The sequence below is a fragment of the Pituophis catenifer genome, unplaced genomic scaffold (assembly GCF_029215685.1).
Source record: "Pituophis catenifer annectens isolate HBS135680 unplaced genomic scaffold, rPitCat1.0.hap2 SCAF_3, whole genome shotgun sequence".
Lineage (NCBI taxonomy): Eukaryota > Metazoa > Chordata > Lepidosauria > Squamata > Colubridae > Pituophis > Pituophis catenifer.
In genome coordinates, this window is record NW_027256883.1 from 112,885,314 (window position 1) to 112,904,356 (window position 19,043).

The 19,043-nt window shown below is 42.3% G+C and overlaps 1 protein-coding gene across 1 annotated transcript in view; it reads left to right on the top strand.

Annotated features, from left to right (window-relative positions):
• LOC139315026 (golgin subfamily A member 4-like) overlaps positions 1-19,043 on the top strand; it is a 122,392-nt gene that overhangs the window by 72,197 nt on the left and 31,152 nt on the right. The window contains exons 44-57 of the mRNA XM_070941048.1: positions 362-433; positions 602-666; positions 1,252-1,398; positions 1,530-1,670; positions 1,910-2,047; positions 2,416-2,509; positions 3,970-4,020; positions 12,041-12,112; positions 12,281-12,345; positions 12,931-13,077; positions 13,209-13,349; positions 13,589-13,726; positions 14,095-14,188; positions 15,649-15,699. Coding sequence (XP_070797149.1) covers positions 362-433; positions 602-666; positions 1,252-1,398; positions 1,530-1,670; positions 1,910-2,047; positions 2,416-2,509; positions 3,970-4,020; positions 12,041-12,112; positions 12,281-12,345; positions 12,931-13,077; positions 13,209-13,349; positions 13,589-13,726; positions 14,095-14,188; positions 15,649-15,699 — 1,416 coding nt within the window. The remainder of the gene's footprint in view (positions 1-361; positions 434-601; positions 667-1,251; positions 1,399-1,529; positions 1,671-1,909; positions 2,048-2,415; positions 2,510-3,969; positions 4,021-12,040; positions 12,113-12,280; positions 12,346-12,930; positions 13,078-13,208; positions 13,350-13,588; positions 13,727-14,094; positions 14,189-15,648; positions 15,700-19,043) is intronic.

Below are 19,043 nucleotides of genomic sequence, written 5' to 3' on the forward strand. Positions count from 1 at the left end.
AACAAATTAACTAAAACTAGGTCTTTCTTTTTTTATCCCAGCCGGAATACTCTTTATTGCCTGTATTGAACATCTACAGCAATAAATTGGGAGTTGCACATGTGTGTGCTCATCTTGGAATGCATGATTTTAATATGCACAAATATGCTTGTCTACACCCCTGACTCTTTTCCTAAAGAGGAACTTTAAAGTAATATCCTCTTTACACTGACATCACAGAGAATTAATGGAAAACAAATTCATGTAATTCTTCTCATGATCATGAAATGTATCTCCTTGAAGAAATTTTCGTAAGGAAGAAAATTATCAAGCAAACATCTACAATTCATTTTATGTTTTTCATTCTTCACGGAATTGCTAGGTTTCCAGGCGTCCAGAAAATATTAGGATGCAGCTGGACCAGGATTTAAATTTAAGGATGCGTTCCCATCAGGTAAGCCATCTAGCATGTGAGGAATCTTTTGAGCGTGGATTAAATAATTCACGTCGTAATAAGAGGGGAAGAAGCCCAGTGTGAGTGATGGGGTAGTGGGGGTGGGGGTAGGGAGTGGGCTGATATGGAAATATATTCCTGACTTGTGATGTACTTTTGTTTCTCTAGATTGTTCACACCAAAACCGAAAGACTGGAAGTAGATCTGAAGAGAGCGAGGAACCAGAGTTATGCGTAAGTCATGGCATACGCCATACCTTTATGTGGTGCACAAACATTTTAGGTATCCTCTACACTACAGAATGACTTCTGAAAAGAGTTTAGTAACACTTTGCTGTTTATTATCTTGAGGGTTTATTAATACCCTTGTTACGCTCCCTCATAAACAAGGTCCGGCGGAGCACGAGATAACAAGGGTATTGATACAATTAATATACGCTCCCTCATAAACAAGGTACTACTATCTCTGAGAGACCAACTTGTTGAAATATGTCGACAGTTAGGCATTTGTGAGCAGTGAGAACTTTCCCCATATCCTACATCCATAACTTTACTTTGCTTCTGAAAATCATTTTGAATTTGTTTGTGCCTTTCATGGAACATATTTAGAAAAAAAGAAAAATAAATGGTCAAAGCATTATTTCCTGTGCATTGACGTACACACACAAACGTGGCGCACGAAAGCGCACGCACGCACGCACCCACCCATGAAGGTATTTTTAATGTGTTTTAATTGAAGAAAAGGAGTGATCATTCAAGTAAAAAAGCTCATTCTTTTACAAAGGGAGCTAATTTCTCTCCGATCTTCATAATTTGCAGAAAGACAATGGAAATGTCAAAACTCCTGACAGAGAAAGAGGAGCTGGAATTAAAAATTCAGGAGCTTACGAATAAAAATCTGCAACTGGCCAAAGAAAAAGAGGAACTCTTCATACTCTGCAAAGAGTATGAAGAAAAGCTGAGCAGGTGAGCTAGTAACCCTGACTTCCTCTTCCTTTCTCAGCTATTTCAGTTAGTTTTAATGTTAAACGAGTATTATGATTCAAATAAAAAAAACCTAAGGGGGCTAATTTCACTCTGCTCGTGATATTTTACAGGGAAAAGAGTTCAGATGAGCCTGGGCAGCTGGACAAACTCAGACGAGAAAATGAGAGTCTCAGCTGCAAGCTTAAAAAATATGCTGGAGAAAATGCAGAGCTCCTACGGGAAAATAATGACCTTAAAGAAGAATTTTATAGGTGAGAAATGTTTAGATCGAACTTGATTTTTTCTTTCCAATTCAAATTTATTTATTAGAGCCCTTAAGCCAGATATACCGGATGAAAGAAATGTTCCATTCTTTTATATGTATGTATAACTGAATAAGAGAAGAGCAATAGGTATAATGGATTGCAAAAATAATTAAGAATGTAGGTATGCTTAGTAATTCAAGTAAAAAATGAAGAGGGCTAATATCTCTTGTCCTCATAATTTACAGAAAAAGAGCAGTAATAGCAAAGCTAGCGATAGAAAACAAAGAGCTCGAAATGAAAACAGAGGTCCTGACCTTCAAAAATATTGAGTTGACCGACGAGAAAGAGGAGCTCTGCCGAGAGTACGAAATAAGACTGTGGAGGTGAGAAATTTTTAGATAGCCACCATGAATTTCCTGTTCCAGAATTTCACATTAGGTTCCCCTTATCTTAGAAAGCTTGGGAAAACCTGAACATCTCCTTACTTCAGAAAGAAATTAATGAATTATGGCTCATTATACTTTTACATATACAAATCTAGGAGTTAATCTCATGGAAGTGAATGGGAAGATATGTATAGGAGAGATCTTTTAACCTCCAACCCCCGCTGCCCAACAATATTCATACACTTCTACACACTTTAGACACAAGAGTGAGAGTTTCCTGACATCAAAGCAGTTCCCATCCTTTTTTAATTAAGAATGCTTTGTTGTTGGTCCAGATTCACATCTAACCTTCTGGCTTTTTCTAGAGAGACACAACTGAGGAAGGGCCGCTGCCCCTTAATGATGGACCGAGACCAGATGGAGCAGAGACCCAGCAGCAGAGAGAGCAAAGGAGGCTCTGTGAGTCTCTGCCAAACAAGGGCAGACATTACCGAAAACAAGACAGAAGCTCAAGACAAAACGAAGCCTCAAATCAATTTGAGATATCAATTAAATAAGAAATGGCTTAAGGCTTCAGTAGACAGCCTTAAAATCAGAACATCTAAGGAACCCGGGCAAAATATACTGAGGTGGCTTCAGCAATCGCTGAAAATCCTGAAAGAGGATTCCTCTGAACTGTACACCCTGCCCGAATGGCTTAAAGCATCCACCACCAACCTCCCGAAGGAATGTGCTGAGGCATCCAGGGGGGATGTGAATGGTTGGCTAGAAACATCGATAAATCATCTCCAAGAAGAAGGGCCAGAAACCTGCGATTTAGATGTGCAGGGATGGCTTGAAGCATCTATTATAGGCATTCAACATCTACAAAAATCCAAGTCGAGCCAGAAAAAAGGGATGGCTGGAAAAATCAATAGAGAACCTCAAGAAGCAATGTCCTGAAGGATCTCTGGTGAATAGATTAGAATGGCTTCAAGGATCCTTAGAAAGCCTGTCACTTTCTGGAGAACCTAGACCAGTTCTTGAAAAATGGCTTCGACAATCCTTAAAAAACCTGCAAGACGAAGGTCCTAAAGTATCTAAACAAGATGCCAAAAAATGACTTGAAATATCTATAAAGAATCTTGAGGAGGAAGGACGCCTAGGTACTCGGGAATGGCTTGAAGCCTCTATGAAAGGCGTTCAGGATCTACAGAAGTCCACGGTAGAGATTAAAAGAACTCTGAGGAAGAGATGGTTTGAAAAATCAATAGCAAACCTCAAGAAGCAATGTTCCGAAGGACCCGTGGAAAATAGTTTACAATGGCTTCAAGGATCCTTAGAAAGCTTTTTATTTTCTGAAGAACCCATACCGCAACTGGAAAAATGGCTTCAACGATCCCTGAAAAACTTGGAAAAGGTCCTGAAACATACAAGCAAGATGCCAAAAATGGCTTGAAATATCTGTAAATAGCTTCAAAGGGGAAGGACCTGAAGCACCCCATCTAGGTACTCGGGAATGTCCCGAAGCATCTATTAAGGGCATCCAGGATCTCAAATACTCTAAGGAATCAAAAACAAGCATGGTAAAGAGGAAGGAGAGGGTGATTTGGGTAGAACCTGCTTGCTCTGAAAGAAACTTATGGGTGGATGGATGGCTTCAAGCATCTTTAGCAAGTTCAGAAAGAATGGTCCTAGTGCATCCAAAACAGATATGCAAGCATGGCTACAACCATCTCTGAAAAACCTCAGACGAGAATCCCCGGAAGAAGCCAGAAAGAATGGCTCTTGGAATGCATAGAAAACGTCCTGAAGAAATCGTGCAATATGTGAATGAGTAGCTTGAGATAGTTTTAAATCACCTCCATGGGGAAGAGCCTGAAACCTCCCATCCCATCCCATCTTGGTACAGACTTGTCTCTCATTTCTGCTGCTTCTAGGGTTACTGGGATCAAGATGACCAAATGTACAAACTGGAAACCTATCAGCAAGTATTTATTGTTTTGGTTTTCCAAAACTTCTTGGGCCTTTTTGGAGTGAGTGGCATACTGTTTTCCTAATGGACGTTGGTATTACAGCAGGAGCTTCATAACCAATGAACGCTTGTCATCAACAATAGCGATTATCTAGACGCTGCCTTAAGTTGGGTGGGAGGAGAAAAGAAAGAGAGTGGAAGGAAAAAGGAAAGAAGAAGCGATTGATATGGAGGAAGAAAAGGAAAGAAGGGCCAAACGACAAGCATGATTTATGCCAAAATGCCAAGAATGGATAGACAACCGTAGAGCACGGACAAAGAAAGGATAGACCAAGATTGCATATGCCATACAGGCTGTGTCACCTGTACCAACAACTCACTAAAACAAAGAGATCCTTGTGAACTAGGAATTATGCCAGTGAGAGCTGGATGATTCAGGAAGATAACCATCAAAGTTAAATAGTCTTCCCTGATAGCCTATCAAGAAATCTCAAGCCAAGTGAGATATCAGAAAAGCTGTCACCAAGGAGCTAGCTGAAGAAATGCATTTAAGCATTAGTTTAGAAATTAGATCAGTCAGCAATGACAACAATTTTAGATGCACGCCTCTGTTTCTATGTGCGATGTATGAAGAGGAAGCATTTTTCCTAAAAATACATATTACTGGTCCACAGCCCATGTGAATTTGCCCTACCTAGACATAAACAAAATGAGATATCATTCTGTAACTAAGAGGTTAGTTCACGGATCAGAAGGTCTGGAAATAGCTTCCCCATGAACTCAACAGATATCTTAAACAAGCCATGATAGCCTAGGTCAGCACATTTAGGAAAAGAACAAGACAGATTTACTCGTCATGGCTGTGGTAAGGATTTCTGAAGCATCTTGATGAGAAGCACTGTGAATACTGTATCATCTCTGGTGGAGAATCTGTGGGCCTCCAGTATTTTGGGGGTAGAAATTCCCAGCTCATGGGCCTTCTCTCCGAGGCTGGAATCCGGGAACATCTGCAGCCCTCCTTTTGAGAGAAATGCCGTGTTTTCACCTGATTCTTACAGGAGAAGTTTCGGCATGTGCGCTACTCTTTTGGACCATTTCAAATGGGTCTTCACCGTTGATCATTTTGTTTGTTTGGAGTCAACTGACCTACGTGTATAAAATCATATAGGAAACCACATGCCGCTCTCATCGAAAAGCCAGATGTGAAAGCTGGAAGCTTTGAAGGTGAAAAGGAATCAACCAAAATCAGAAGTGCTCCCCTGAGTGCAGCATTGCTAGCATAACAATGCAGCCTATGTGGAAGGAAGGGGATGCCTTATCAGGAAACGTGTCAGACTTCCATGCCCGTCCGACAGTTATGGACCACGGTCTTGTCTGTTGTGTGGGGCTGTACGCCCAGGGCCTCAGAGCATCACCATTGCTTGAAATGGGGTTCCCAGCAGCAAAAGAGCCATCATTGGACTTGATGGTGCAGGAGTATGAAGGGAGTTCCAGAAAAAGTGCAGACTGCAGGAACCCTTTCAGCAGGTCGAAAAAGGCTCCCCACCCATTTGCACTACTCAGGTGACCCTGAGGACCAAGCAAACCTCCAAGTGGCCTCAACAACTCTCTAAAAGAATACAAATGCCCAGCTGTCTGCAAGGAATATCAATCCTTCCATTCCCACCATCCAATCAGACCTGAAGAACCTTCTTGGTTGAGAAGCGAAATGACTTCTAAGACTTGATGCTTTCGTCTATTTAATTTGCCTTCTACAGCACGTTGCTATCACGTGACGTTCCGTGACATTTTTTACCTTTGGGGAGCTGGTGTGGGCATGGCCTGTGCATGGGGCATACGGCCTGAAGGCCGCCAGTTTGACATCCCTGTTCTACAGGTACTTAATAAAGCCTGAAATCTCCTCGTTAACTGGTTTGTTCGTTGTGTTTGGATTCTCAAAGAGCCATTTATCTGGCCCCTGGGCCATTGCCTGATACTTTGCGAAAAACACACACAGACACGTAAACATATCTGATTTATCATATCAGATTTATTTACTTTGAATAACATGTAAATTAACAATCAAACAAAGGAGCCACCTAAACAAATTTCCTATTCAGATGCAATTGTGCCAAGAGGCCAAGATCCCTTGCAAATTAGGCTCCCACCAGAAATCAACTGTATCCATAAGGTATCTGGGGGAGACCACCAATATGGGTCTGGCCTTGCATAGGGCCCAATCTCTAAAAGGGGAACTTTCACTCAAATCGTGGTTATTCTCATCTACAATCCCTCCGCATGCAGTGTAAAGGGAGGCACACACCGCACGGATGCGTTTTAAAAGTCAGACAACTTTTCAGTCAGTCAGAAATTCATATCCACCATGAATCAGTTATAAGGAGCTGAGAGCCCACTACGTACGAGCAATCGCAAAGTAAATCTGGTTTTGATCCTGGGGAAGTTGCAATAGGATCTAGGGGCTGAGTACATTACTATCTGTTGCATAAAATAATCTACTCCCTTAAGAAAAACCAAAGCATTTGGAGACTGCAACAAGGCCACTTTATAAGCATCAAGAAAATGAGAGGTCATTCAATGAAAAAAAGATTATGCAGTAAAAGTGACGATGTAAAAGCTGTCACATGATGACATGAATAATTAATTTATGACCAGGGATGAAATGGCAAAAATTTGACAACAAGGTGTCTGATGGAAAGACCAGGTCCACACACGAAGGTCCAATTAAACTGATTTAATGCTAAACAGTCTATGTGTCAACTCGCAAAGGTCCCGTCGGAACGCTGAAACTATGCACAGAATCTTCTCAACTAACAATTAGCACAACAGAATTCAGGGTTGGACTTACAGCTTGAGCAGACTACTCTGGCACTGCATAAGAGTGAACGTATGTGTCTGTTATTCAGGGACAGTTGCATACGTGTTCCTTTTATACATCAGCAAATTTTAACATTCCCTGCTTGTATGTGCCTTGCCTTCCCCCATTTCCCATTAGGAAGCCTGAACCCATAGTGCGCATGCAGGAGCGCACCTCTGCACAACCCACAGTTGGAATTTGGGAGGTGTTTGTGTCAGCCTGTATTGCTTCATGTTCAGGAGCTCATGGTACCGGAGAGTTTTTGTTCCTCTTTCCCTCCATCCATTAACCGTGTGAGATAAAGGGATGAGAAAGTGTGAGGAAGTCACCCAGGAACGTCTATGGTTGGACTTGAACCGAGAGGCTCCTTGTTCCTCATCTAATACCTTGACTGCTGCATCACAATTGATCTGAACTCTCAACTTTGGTGGTTTACTTACATTTGTCCTTGTGGAACCATTCTAAAATTTCTTAGACTTAGCTTAAGATCTCCAAGGAGAGCCAATGTTCTTCTGAAGCTGCCTAGAGCTTAACTGTCTTTTTCAGACCCAATGGGGTCGATAAAGTGGGGGCTTTGATGTCCACAGTTGGGAGGAAAAATTGATGGCTGTCAATTCTCTAATCTTCTCTCCCTTCGCTTTAGAATGTTCTCCTAATGTCCAGCTGAAACCCTTCCATCTTTTGATTCTGTCTTCTGAAGCACCAGAGGCAAGATGGACTCTCTCTCAGGTTCTTCTGGAGACAGTAATTTCCTTTCCCTTTAAAATTCTCTTTACGAGACTAATCAGTAACTCTCTCGACATGTCGTCGTGTTAGAGTTAAAAGGCCTCCCCACAGACAAGAGAGGAGACAGGACGACCCTCCCTCAGCCACCTTGCCCACAGCTGAACTGTTCCAAGAATCAAGAGAGTCACATAAATCTGTTCCACCCTTGACATGGGCAATCTGCCACTTGAGAAAATTAACCAGTGTTGTGTTCCTGGCACAGATGTGTCCCAAGGATTTCTCCACAGGCAAAATAGGATGGTAAAGTTGGATGGTAATTCACCAGAGGGATGAAACAAAGCAGACACATGCTAGAAATTGAGAAATGATTAGAGTTTTTGGAATCATTTGTGAGTGGTCATTTAGTAGATGGACACTTGTTGAAATGGTGCGACCTCAAGATAGTCATTGTTGCAGAAAGGACCCCACCCACTGAGATGGTTTCGTGCCCTGTAATGGTTCCACTCCATCGCACTCCAGAAGCAAAGGGCATTTGGTATAATGGACATAGTAGAAGCACCCCTAAACTCAAGCCTGATAAACAGCCAAGCATTTTTGGGGTTGTTCTGAAATTAGTAAAAAGCGAAAGAATGTTTCAATGGGGTTGTAGCCCAAGCTCCAATACCACACGATAGTGGACAGCCATTGATTGATTTGAGCACGAGGGGGCATAGGAGGGGGTATCCGCTATCTGCCATGACACTGTGGGGCATACAAGTTGCACCTCTAGCATCTATCCACAGCTAAATAAAAGATTAAGACATAGTAGACCGTGTCATGAAACACTGATTGTGATGACTTTGACTGCTACATATATATATATCCAGGATCCCAATCCTTGTGCTGAGGTGTTGAGGAGTTGAGGTGCTGAGTTGCGGAGGAGCTGAGGTGCTGAATTGCGGAGGTGTTGAGGAGCTAAGGTGCTGAAGTGCGGAGGTGCTGAAGTGCGGACGTTCTGAGGTGCTGAAGTGCTGAAGTGCAGAGGTGCTGAAGTGCTGAGGTTCTGAGGTGCTGAAGCGCTGAGGCGCTGAAGCGCTGAGGAGCTGAGGTGCGGAGGTGCTGACGTGCGGAGGTGCTGAAGTGCTGAGGAGCTGAAGTGCGGAGGTGCTGAAGTGCTGAGGTGCTGAAGTGCGGAGGTGTTGAGGAGCTAAGTGCTGAGGTGCTGAAGTGCTGAGGTTCTGAGGTGCTGAAGTGCTGAAGTGCGGAGGTGCTGAAGTGCTGAGGTTCTGAGGTGCTGAAGCGCTGAGGCGCTGAAGCGCTGAGGAGCTGAGGTGCGGAGGTGCTGACGTGCGGAGGTGCTGAAGTGCTGAGGAGCTGAAGTGCGGAGGTGCTGAAGTGCTGAGGTGCTGAAGTGCGGAGGAGTTGAGGAGCTAAGTGCTGAGGTGCTGAAGTGCTGAGGTTCTGAGGTGCTGAAGTGCTGAAGTGCGGAGGTGCTGAAGTGCTGAGGTTCTGAGGAGCTGAGGTGCGGAAGTGCTGAAGCGCTGAGGTGCTGAAGCGTCGAGGAGCTGAAGTGCGGAGGTGCTGAAGTGCGGAGGTGTTGAGGAGCTAAGTGCTGAGGTGCTGAAGTGCGGACGTTCTGAGGTGCTGAAGTGCTGAAGTGCGGAGGTGCTGAAGTGCTGAGGTTCTGAGGAGCTGAGGTGCGGAAGTGCTGAAGTGCTGAGGTGCTGAAGCGTCGAGGAGCTGAAGTGCGGAGGTGCTGAAGTGCTGAGGTGCTGAAGCGTCGAGGAGCTGAGGATCCTGGTAAGGACACACCTCCGGAAGGAGGACCCAGCGTGTCACAGTTCACACTTCGAGAGAAACCACTGAGATGTCATCACCCCATAGCACCAAGCCTTGATGACTTGTTTGCTTGGCACCTTGTAAAATTTTGTTGCTAATCCCCATTTTAAATAGAATACCAAGAAGACCTCTGCTATTTGTTGGTGGCCGCAAAACAATGAGCTTGTTTTTCATATGAAGCTCTCATCACTATTGCAAATTTTATTGATGCAGTTGTGATCGCAATCAATCTCACAAAAAGTAGTACCGCCTAAACTGTGAGAAAGCAACTTGTTGGGCTACCTTTGCAGATTGGCATTTGGGGAAAAAGTGAACACTTTTCTCACGCGCTAAATCAAAAATTTTACCTCTAGAAATTGTTAGCGTCTGTTGTGGTTTGAAAGGAAAAAAGTTCCTTAAATTAAAAGACTTTTCATGGGGAATATTATAACACGGCCAGTTATATAGATCATTCTAGATACAGTAGTTTAGCAGGTCCATGGTTGTATCTCCTACATAGTAGGATTTACATTTTGAAAACAAAGTTAGTGTTGATGTTTCTTGTTATAATATGGAAAGTGAAAAGTCCTGGAGAGGGATGGGCGACCAGGTGCTATCCAGGAAGATTGGACTGTGTTTCCCTCAGTTATTAGGGGAGGCAAAGGGAGTTGCCTTTTCAAGCACTTAGAGCCTGACTACCGAAGAGAATGTGAAGAGAATGCGTTTCAGCAGACGTTGAAGTCTGCGGGAGAAAACAAGAAGCTCCACTGCTCTTTGGAGACTAAACTATTAGGCAGATGGGAGATGGCCTTTTCCTGCATCATTCCCAGAGTTTAAAAGGCACTCTTGAGGAAGCTGCATTTGGCTACAGCTCTGTCTTTAAGTCACGTCGTCACGGCGGCATCACGTGACATATCTGGACTTTTTTTCTCCTTCACTAAACCGGGTGTGGCTGTGGCCAGGATGTGACCCATCCAGCCCACGGGCTGGGAGCTTGACACAGCCCTGTCCTAAAGGATCAGATTAGAGGACCTGGAGGGCAAATATAATTTAAAAATGATGTGCTATTGTAGACATTGTGTCTCAAGATCTACATTCCAATTTTTGAAATAAAAATGTTAAAGCTATTCTGCATTCTCACCTATTACCTTACCTTCTAGTTTCCATCACTGATTTTGCGATGGAAAACCATTTGTTGAGAAGATTAAGAGAAACCATGAAACGTCTCCAAAAAGAGGTAAGAAAAAACATTTGTTCATAGGCTGTCGCAGTAAATGCTATTCTCAAGTGTGATAAAACATATAGAAATTTGAATAGTTAGGTCGGTCGGTCGGTCGGTCGGTCGGTCGGTAGGTGGGTAGTAGGTGGGTAGGTAAATAGGTCGGTCGGTCAGTCCCTGAGAATCAAACACAAACAAGTGGAAGGAAAGCAAAGAGAGAGACCCAGAGTCTCTATTGCAACTTGGGCAGCCAAATAAGTTGGATGAATGAATCAATGAACTTGCAGAGCTATCTTAGGTCATTGTAAGTATTGATTTAACATATTTAATAGGCCAAGTTGCTAATGGAGGTTTTACATGACTTTTAGCAGGAGTACTTTTCGTTTTCTCTGCACTTAAAATGAAAGGGCTGTTTGGGGATATAGTAGAAGGACTCCCTATCTGTCCCATTCCTATTCCCAAGAATAGGAATGGGAATTTTTCAAGAGGAAGCAGGACTTTCTTTTTTGTTTTCCTTGAAGATGTTTAGATTCTCATCCAAGAAGCTGCTCCAGTTGTGGACAAACATCAAAATCTTCCAGGCCGGGGTGCAAACTTTAGATGACAGAAATACAGTTGGCACCGCAGATTTGAAGCTGAAACTATCTTTAACAACAACCCAAGTCACATAGAGCTGTTGTTAGAAAAAATAGTGGCTGTCAATTTGTTTGTTTTTGTAAATGGGGTATTTTGTCATGGCAGGAAGAAACATCCAGACTTCCTCTTCTGTCATCTACCACAGAAGAACGGAGACGTGCTGAGGTAATTGTTAATAATGCATGTGCAACATATTTTAGATAGTGTACATGTTCGCTTTCTATTTCCATTACATATATGAGATCCACACACACACACCCCTATTCAATACAAACTAGTTTATTTGTAATTTCTAATAAAGAATGGCAATTATCAGAGTTTGTGCTAATTCTTGGTTCGTTCCTTCCTTGCCACATTAGCTACTTTCTTTGGCCCTATACAATAGTAACATAAAATTTAGATGATTCATATTTGGTTTGAACCACTGTCTTTTACGTTTCCTAAACAAATTAACTAAAACTAGGTCTTTCTTTTTTTATCCCAGCCGGAATACTCTTTATTGCCTGTATTGAACATCTACAGCAATAAATTGGGAGTTGCACATGTGTGTGCTCATCTTGGAATGCATGATTTTAATATGCACAAATATGCTTGTCTACACCCCTGACTCTTTTCCTAAAGAGGAACTTTAAAGTAATATCCTCTTTACACTGACATCACAGAGAATTAATGGAAAACAAATTCATGTAATTCTTCTCATGATCATGAAATGTATCTCCTTGAAGAAATTTTCGTAAGGAAGAAAATTATCAAGCAAACATCTACAATTCATTTTATGTTTTTCATTCTTCACGGAATTGCTAGGTTTCCAGGCGTCCAGAAAATATTAGGATGCAGCTGGACCAGGATTTAAATTTAAGGATGCGTTCCCATCAGGTAAGCCATCTAGCATGTGAGGAATCTTTTGAGCGTGGATTAAATAATTCACGTCGTAATAAGAGGGGAAGAAGCCCAGTGTGAGTGATGGGGTAGTGGGGGTGGGGGTAGGGAGTGGGCTGATATGGAAATATATTCCTGACTTGTGATGTACTTTTGTTTCTCTAGATTGTTCACACCAAAACCGAAAGACTGGAAGTAGATCTGAAGAGAGCGAGGAACCAGAGTTATGCGTAAGTCATGGCATACGCCATACCTTTATGTGGTGCACAAACATTTTAGGTATCCTCTACACTACAGAATGACTTCTGAAAAGAGTTTAGTAACACTTTGCTGTTTATTATCTTGAGGGTTTATTAATACCCTTGTTACGCTCCCTCATAAACAAGGTCCGGCGGAGCACGAGATAACAAGGGTATTGATACAATTAATATACGCTCCCTCATAAACAAGGTACTACTATCTCTGAGAGACCAACTTGTTGAAATATGTCGACAGTTAGGCATTTGTGAGCAGTGAGAACTTTCCCCATATCCTACATCCATAACTTTACTTTGCTTCTGAAAATCATTTTGAATTTGTTTGTGCCTTTCATGGAACATATTTAGAAAAAAAGAAAAATAAATGGTCAAAGCATTATTTCCTGTGCATTGACGTACACACACAAACGTGGCGCACGAAAGCGCACGCACGCACGCACCCACCCATGAAGGTATTTTTAATGTGTTTTAATTGAAGAAAAGGAGTGATCATTCAAGTAAAAAAGCTCATTCTTTTACAAAGGGAGCTAATTTCTCTCCGATCTTCATAATTTGCAGAAAGACAATGGAAATGTCAAAACTCCTGACAGAGAAAGAGGAGCTGGAATTAAAAATTCAGGAGCTTACGAATAAAAATCTGCAACTGGCCAAAGAAAAAGAGGAACTCTTCATACTCTGCAAAGAGTATGAAGAAAAGCTGAGCAGGTGAGCTAGTAACCCTGACTTCCTCTTCCTTTCTCAGCTATTTCAGTTAGTTTTAATGTTAAACGAGTATTATGATTCAAATAAAAAAAACCTAAGGGGGCTAATTTCACTCTGCTCGTGATATTTTACAGGGAAAGGAGTTCAGATGAGCCTGGGCAGCTGGACAAACTCAGACGAGAAAATGAGAGTCTCAGCTGCAAGCTTAAAAAATATGCTGGAGAAAATGCAGAGCTCCTACGGGAAAATAATGACCTTAAAGAAGAATTTTATAGGTGAGAAATGTTTAGATCGAACTTGATTTTTTCTTTCCAATTCAAATTTATTTATTAGAGCCCTTAAGCCAGATATACCGGATGAAAGAAATGTTCCATTCTTTTATATGTATGTATAACTGAATAAGAGAAGAGCAATAGGTATAATGGATTGCAAAAATAATTAAGAATGTAGGTATGCTTAGTAATTCAAGTAAAAAATGAAGAGGGCTAATATCTCTTGTCCTCATAATTTACAGAAAAAGAGCAGTAATAGCAAAGCTAGCGATAGAAAACAAAGAGCTCGAAATGAAAACAGAGGTCCTGACCTTCAAAAATATTGAGTTGACCGACGAGAAAGAGGAGCTCTGCCGAGAGTACGAAATAAGACTGTGGAGGTGAGAAATTTTTAGATAGCCACCATGAATTTCCTGTTCCAGAATTTCACATTAGGTTCCCCTTATCTTAGAAAGCTTGGGAAAACCTGAACATCTCCTTACTTCAGAAAGAAATTAATGAATTATGGCTCATTATACTTTTACATATACAAATCTAGGAGTTAATCTCATGGAAGTGAATGGGAAGATATGTATAGGAGAGATCTTTTAACCTCCAACCCCCGCTGCCCAACAATATTCATACACTTCTACACACTTTAGACACAAGAGTGAGAGTTTCCTGACATCAAAGCAGTTCCCATCCTTTTTAAATTAAGAATGCTTTGTTGTTGGTCCAGATTCACATCTAACCTTCTGGCTTTTTCTAGAGAGACACAACTGAGGAAGGGCCGCTGCCCCTTAATGATGGACCGAGACCAGATGGAGCAGAGACCCAGCAGCAGAGAGAGCAAAGGAGGCTCTGTGAGTCTCTGCCAAACAAGGGCAGACATTACTGAAAACAAGACAGAAGCTCAAGACAAAACGAAGCCTCAAATCAATTTGAGATATCAATTAAATAAGAAATGGCTTAAGGCTTCAGTAGACAGCCTTAAAATCAGAACATCTAAGGAACCCGGGCAAAATATACTGAGGTGGCTTCAGCAATCGCTGAAAATCCTGAAAGAGGATTCCTCTGAACTGTACACCCTGCCCGAATGGCTTAAAGCATCCACCACCAACCTCCCGAAGGAATGTGCTGAGGCATCCAGGGGGGATGTGAATGGTTGGCTAGAAACATCGATAAATCATCTCCAAGAAGAAGGGCCAGAAACCTGCGATTTAGATGTGCAGGGATGGCTTGAAGCATCTATTATAGGCATTCAACATCTACAAAAATCCAAGTCGAGCCAGAAAAAAGGGATGGCTGGAAAAATCAATAGAGAACCTCAAGAAGCAATGTCCTGAAGGATCTCTGGTGAATAGATTAGAATGGCTTCAAGGATCCTTAGAAAGCCTGTCACTTTCTGGAGAACCTAGACCAGTTCTTGAAAAATGGCTTCGACAATCCTTAAAAAACCTGCAAGACGAAGGTCCTAAAGTATCTAAACAAGATGCCAAAAAATGACTTGAAATATCTATAAAGAATCTTGAGGAGGAAGGACGCCTAGGTACTCGGGAATGGCTTGAAGCCTCTATGAAAGGCGTTCAGGATCTACAGAAGTCCACGGTAGAGATTAAAAGAACTCTGAGGAAGAGATGGTTTGAAAAATCAATAGCAAACCTCAAGAAGCAATGTTCCGAAGGACCCGTGGAAAATAGTTTACAATGGCTTCAAGGATCCTTAGAAAGCTTTTTATTTTCTGAAGAACCCATACCGCAACTGGAAAAATGGCTTCAACGATCCCTGAAAAACTTGGAAAAGGTCCTGAAACATACAAGCAAGATGCCAAAAATGGCTTGAAATATCTGTAAATAGCTTCAAAGGGGAAGGACCTGAAGCACCCCATCTAGGTACTCGGGAATGTCCCGAAGCATCTATTAAGGGCATCCAGGATCTCAAATACTCTAAGGAATCAAAAACAAGCATGGTAAAGAGGAAGGAGAGGGTGATTTGGGTAGAACCTGCTTGCTCTGAAAGAAACTTATGGGTGGATGGATGGCTTCAAGCATCTTTAGCAAGTTCAGAAAGAATGGTCCTAGTGCATCCAAAACAGATATGCAAGCATGGCTACAACCATCTCTGAAAAACCTCAGACGAGAATCCCCGGAAGAAGCCAGAAAGAATGGCTCTTGGAATGCATAGAAAACGTCCTGAAGAAATCGTGCAATATGTGAATGAGTAGCTTGAGATAGTTTTAAATCACCTCCATGGGGAAGAGCCTGAAACCTCCCATCCCATCCCATCTTGGTACAGACTTGTCTCTCATTTCTGCTGCTTCTAGGGTTACTGGGATCAAGATGACCAAATGTACAAACTGGAAACCTATCAGCAAGTATTTATTGTTTTGGTTTTCCAAAACTTCTTGGGCCTTTTTGGAGTGAGTGGCATACTGTTTTCCTAATGGACGTTGGTATTACAGCAGGAGCTTCATAACCAATGAACGCTTGTCATCAACAATAGCGATTATCTAGACGCTGCCTTAAGTTGGGTGGGAGGAGAAAAGAAAGAGAGTGGAAGGAAAAAGGAAAGAAGAAGCGATTGATATGGAGGAAGAAAAGGAAAGAAGGGCCAAACGACAAGCATGATTTATGCCAAAATGCCAAGAATGGATAGACAACCGTAGAGCACGGACAAAGAAAGGATAGACCAAGATTGCATATGCCATACAGGCTGTGTCACCTGTACCAACAACTCACTAAAACAAAGAGATCCTTGTGAACTAGGAATTATGCCAGTGAGAGCTGGATGATTCAGGAAGATAACCATCAAAGTTAAATAGTCTTCCCTGATAGCCTATCAAGAAATCTCAAGCCAAGTGAGATATCAGAAAAGCTGTCACCAAGGAGCTAGCTGAAGAAATGCATTTAAGCATTAGTTTAGAAATTAGATCAGTCAGCAATGACAACAATTTTAGATGCACGCCTCTGTTTCTATGTGCGATGTATGAAGAGGAAGCATTTTTCCTAAAAATACATATTACTGGTCCACAGCCCATGTGAATTTGCCCTACCTAGACATAAACAAAATGAGATATCATTCTGTAACTAAGAGGTTAGTTCACGGATCAGAAGGTCTGGAAATAGCTTCCCCATGAACTCAACAGATATCTTAAACAAGCCATGATAGCCTAGGTCAGCACATTTAGGAAAAGAACAAGACAGATTTACTCGTCATGGCTGTGGTAAGGATTTCTGAAGCATCTTGATGAGAAGCACTGTGAATACTGTATCATCTCTGGTGGAGAATCTGTGGGCCTCCAGTATTTTGGGGGTAGAAATTCCCAGCTCATGGGCCTTCTCTCCGAGGCTGGAATCCGGGAACATCTGCAGCCCTCCTTTTGAGAGAAATGCCGTGTTTTCACCTGATTCTTACAGGAGAAGTTTCGGCATGTGCGCTACTCTTTTGGACCATTTCAAATGGGTCTTCACCGTTGATCATTTTGTTTGTTTGGAGTCAACTGACCTACGTGTATAAAATCATATAGGAAACCACATGCCGCTCTCATCGAAAAGCCAGATGTGAAAGCTGGAAGCTTTGAAGGTGAAAAGGAATCAACCAAAATCAGAAGTGCTCCCCTGAGTGCAGCATTGCTAGCATAACAATGCAGCCTATGTGGAAGGAAGGGGATGCCTTATCAGGAAACGTGTCAGACTTCCATGCCCGTCCGACAGTTATGGACCACGGTCTTGTCTGTTGTGTGGGGCTGTACGCCCAGGGCCTCAGAGCATCACCATTGCTTGAAATGGGGTTCCCAGCAGCAAAAGAGCCATCATTGGACTTGATGGTGCAGGAGTATGAAGGGAGTTCCAGAAAAAGTGCAGACTGCAGGAACCCTTTCAGCAGGTCGAAAAAGGCTCCCCACCCATTTGCACTACTCAGGTGACCCTGAGGACCAAGCAAACCTCCAAGTGGCCTCAACAACTCTCTAAAAGAATACAAATGCCCAGCTGTCTGCAAGGAATATCAATCCTTCCATTCCCACCATCCAATCAGACCTGAAGAACCTTCTTGGTTGAGAAGCGAAATGACTTCTAAGACTTGATGCTTTCGTCTATTTAATTTGCCTTCTACAGCACGTTGCTATCACGTGACGTTCCGTGACATTTTTTACCTTTGGGGAGCTGGTGTGGGCATGGCCTGTGCATGGGGCATACGGCCTGAAGGCCGCCAGTTTGACATCCCTGTTCTACAGGTACTTAATAAAGCCTGAAATCTCCTCGTTAACTGGTTTGTTCGTTGTGTTTGGATTCTCAAAGAGCCATTTATCTGGCCCCTGGGCCATTGCCTGATACTTTGCGAAAAACACACACAGACACGTAAACATATCTGATTTATCATATCAGATTTATTTACTTTGAATAACATGTAAATTAACAATCAAACAAAGGAGCCACCTAAACAAATTTCCTATTCAGATGCAATTGTGCCAAGAGGCCAAGATCCCTTGCAAATTAGGCTCCCACCAGAAATCAACTGTATCCATAAGGTATCTGGGGGAGACCACCAATATGGGTCTGGCCTTGCATAGGGCCCAATCTCTAAAAGGGGAACTTTCACTCAAATCGTGGTTATTCTCATCTACAATCCCTCCGCATGCAGTGTAAAGGGAGGCACACACCGCACGGATGTGTTTTAAAAGTCAGACAACTTTTCAGTCAGTCAGAAATTCATATCCACCATGAATCAGTTACAAGGAGCTGAGAGCCCACTACGTACGAGCAATCGCAAAGTAAATCTGGTTTTGATCCTGGGGAAGTTGCAATAGGATCTAGGGGCTGAGTACATTACTATCTGTTGCATAAAATAATCTACTCCCTTAAGAAAAACCAAAGCATTTGGAGACTGCAACAAGGCCACTTTATAAGCATCAAGAAAATGAGAGGTCATTCAATGAAAAAAAGATTATGCAGTAAAAGTGACGATGTAAAAGCTGTCACATGATGACATGAATAATTAATTTATGACCAGGGATGAAATGGCAAAAATTTGACAACAAGGTGTCTGATGGAAAGACCAGGTCCACACACGAAGGTCCAATTAAACTGATTTAATGCTAAACAGTCTATGTGTCAACTCGCAAAGGTCCCGTCGGAACGCTGAAACTATGCACAGAATCTTCTCAACTAACAATTAGCACAACAGAATTCAGGGTTGGACTTACAGCTTGAGCAGACTACTCTGGCACTGCATAAGAGTGAACGTATGTGTCTGTTATTCAGGGACAGTTGCATACGTGTTCCTTTTATACATCAGCAAATTTTAACATTCCCTGCTTGTATGTGCCTTGCCTTCCCCCATTTCCCATTAGGAAGCCTGAACCCATAGTGCGCATGCAGGAGCGCACCTCTGCACAACCCACAGTTGGAATTTGGGAGGTGTTTGTGTCAGCCTGTATTGCTTCATGTTCAGGAGCTCATGGTACCGGAGAGTTTTTGTTCCTCTTTCCCTCCATCCATTAACCGTGTGAGATAAAGGGATGAGAAAGTGTGAGGAAGTCACCCAGGAACGTCTATGGTTGGACTTGAACCGAGAGGCTCCTTGTTCCTCATCTAATACCTTGACTGCTGCATCACAATTGATCTGAACTCTCAACTTTGGTGGTTTACTTACATTTGTCCTTGTGGAACCATTCTAAAATTTCTTAGACTTAGCTTAAGATCTCCAAGGAGAGCCAAT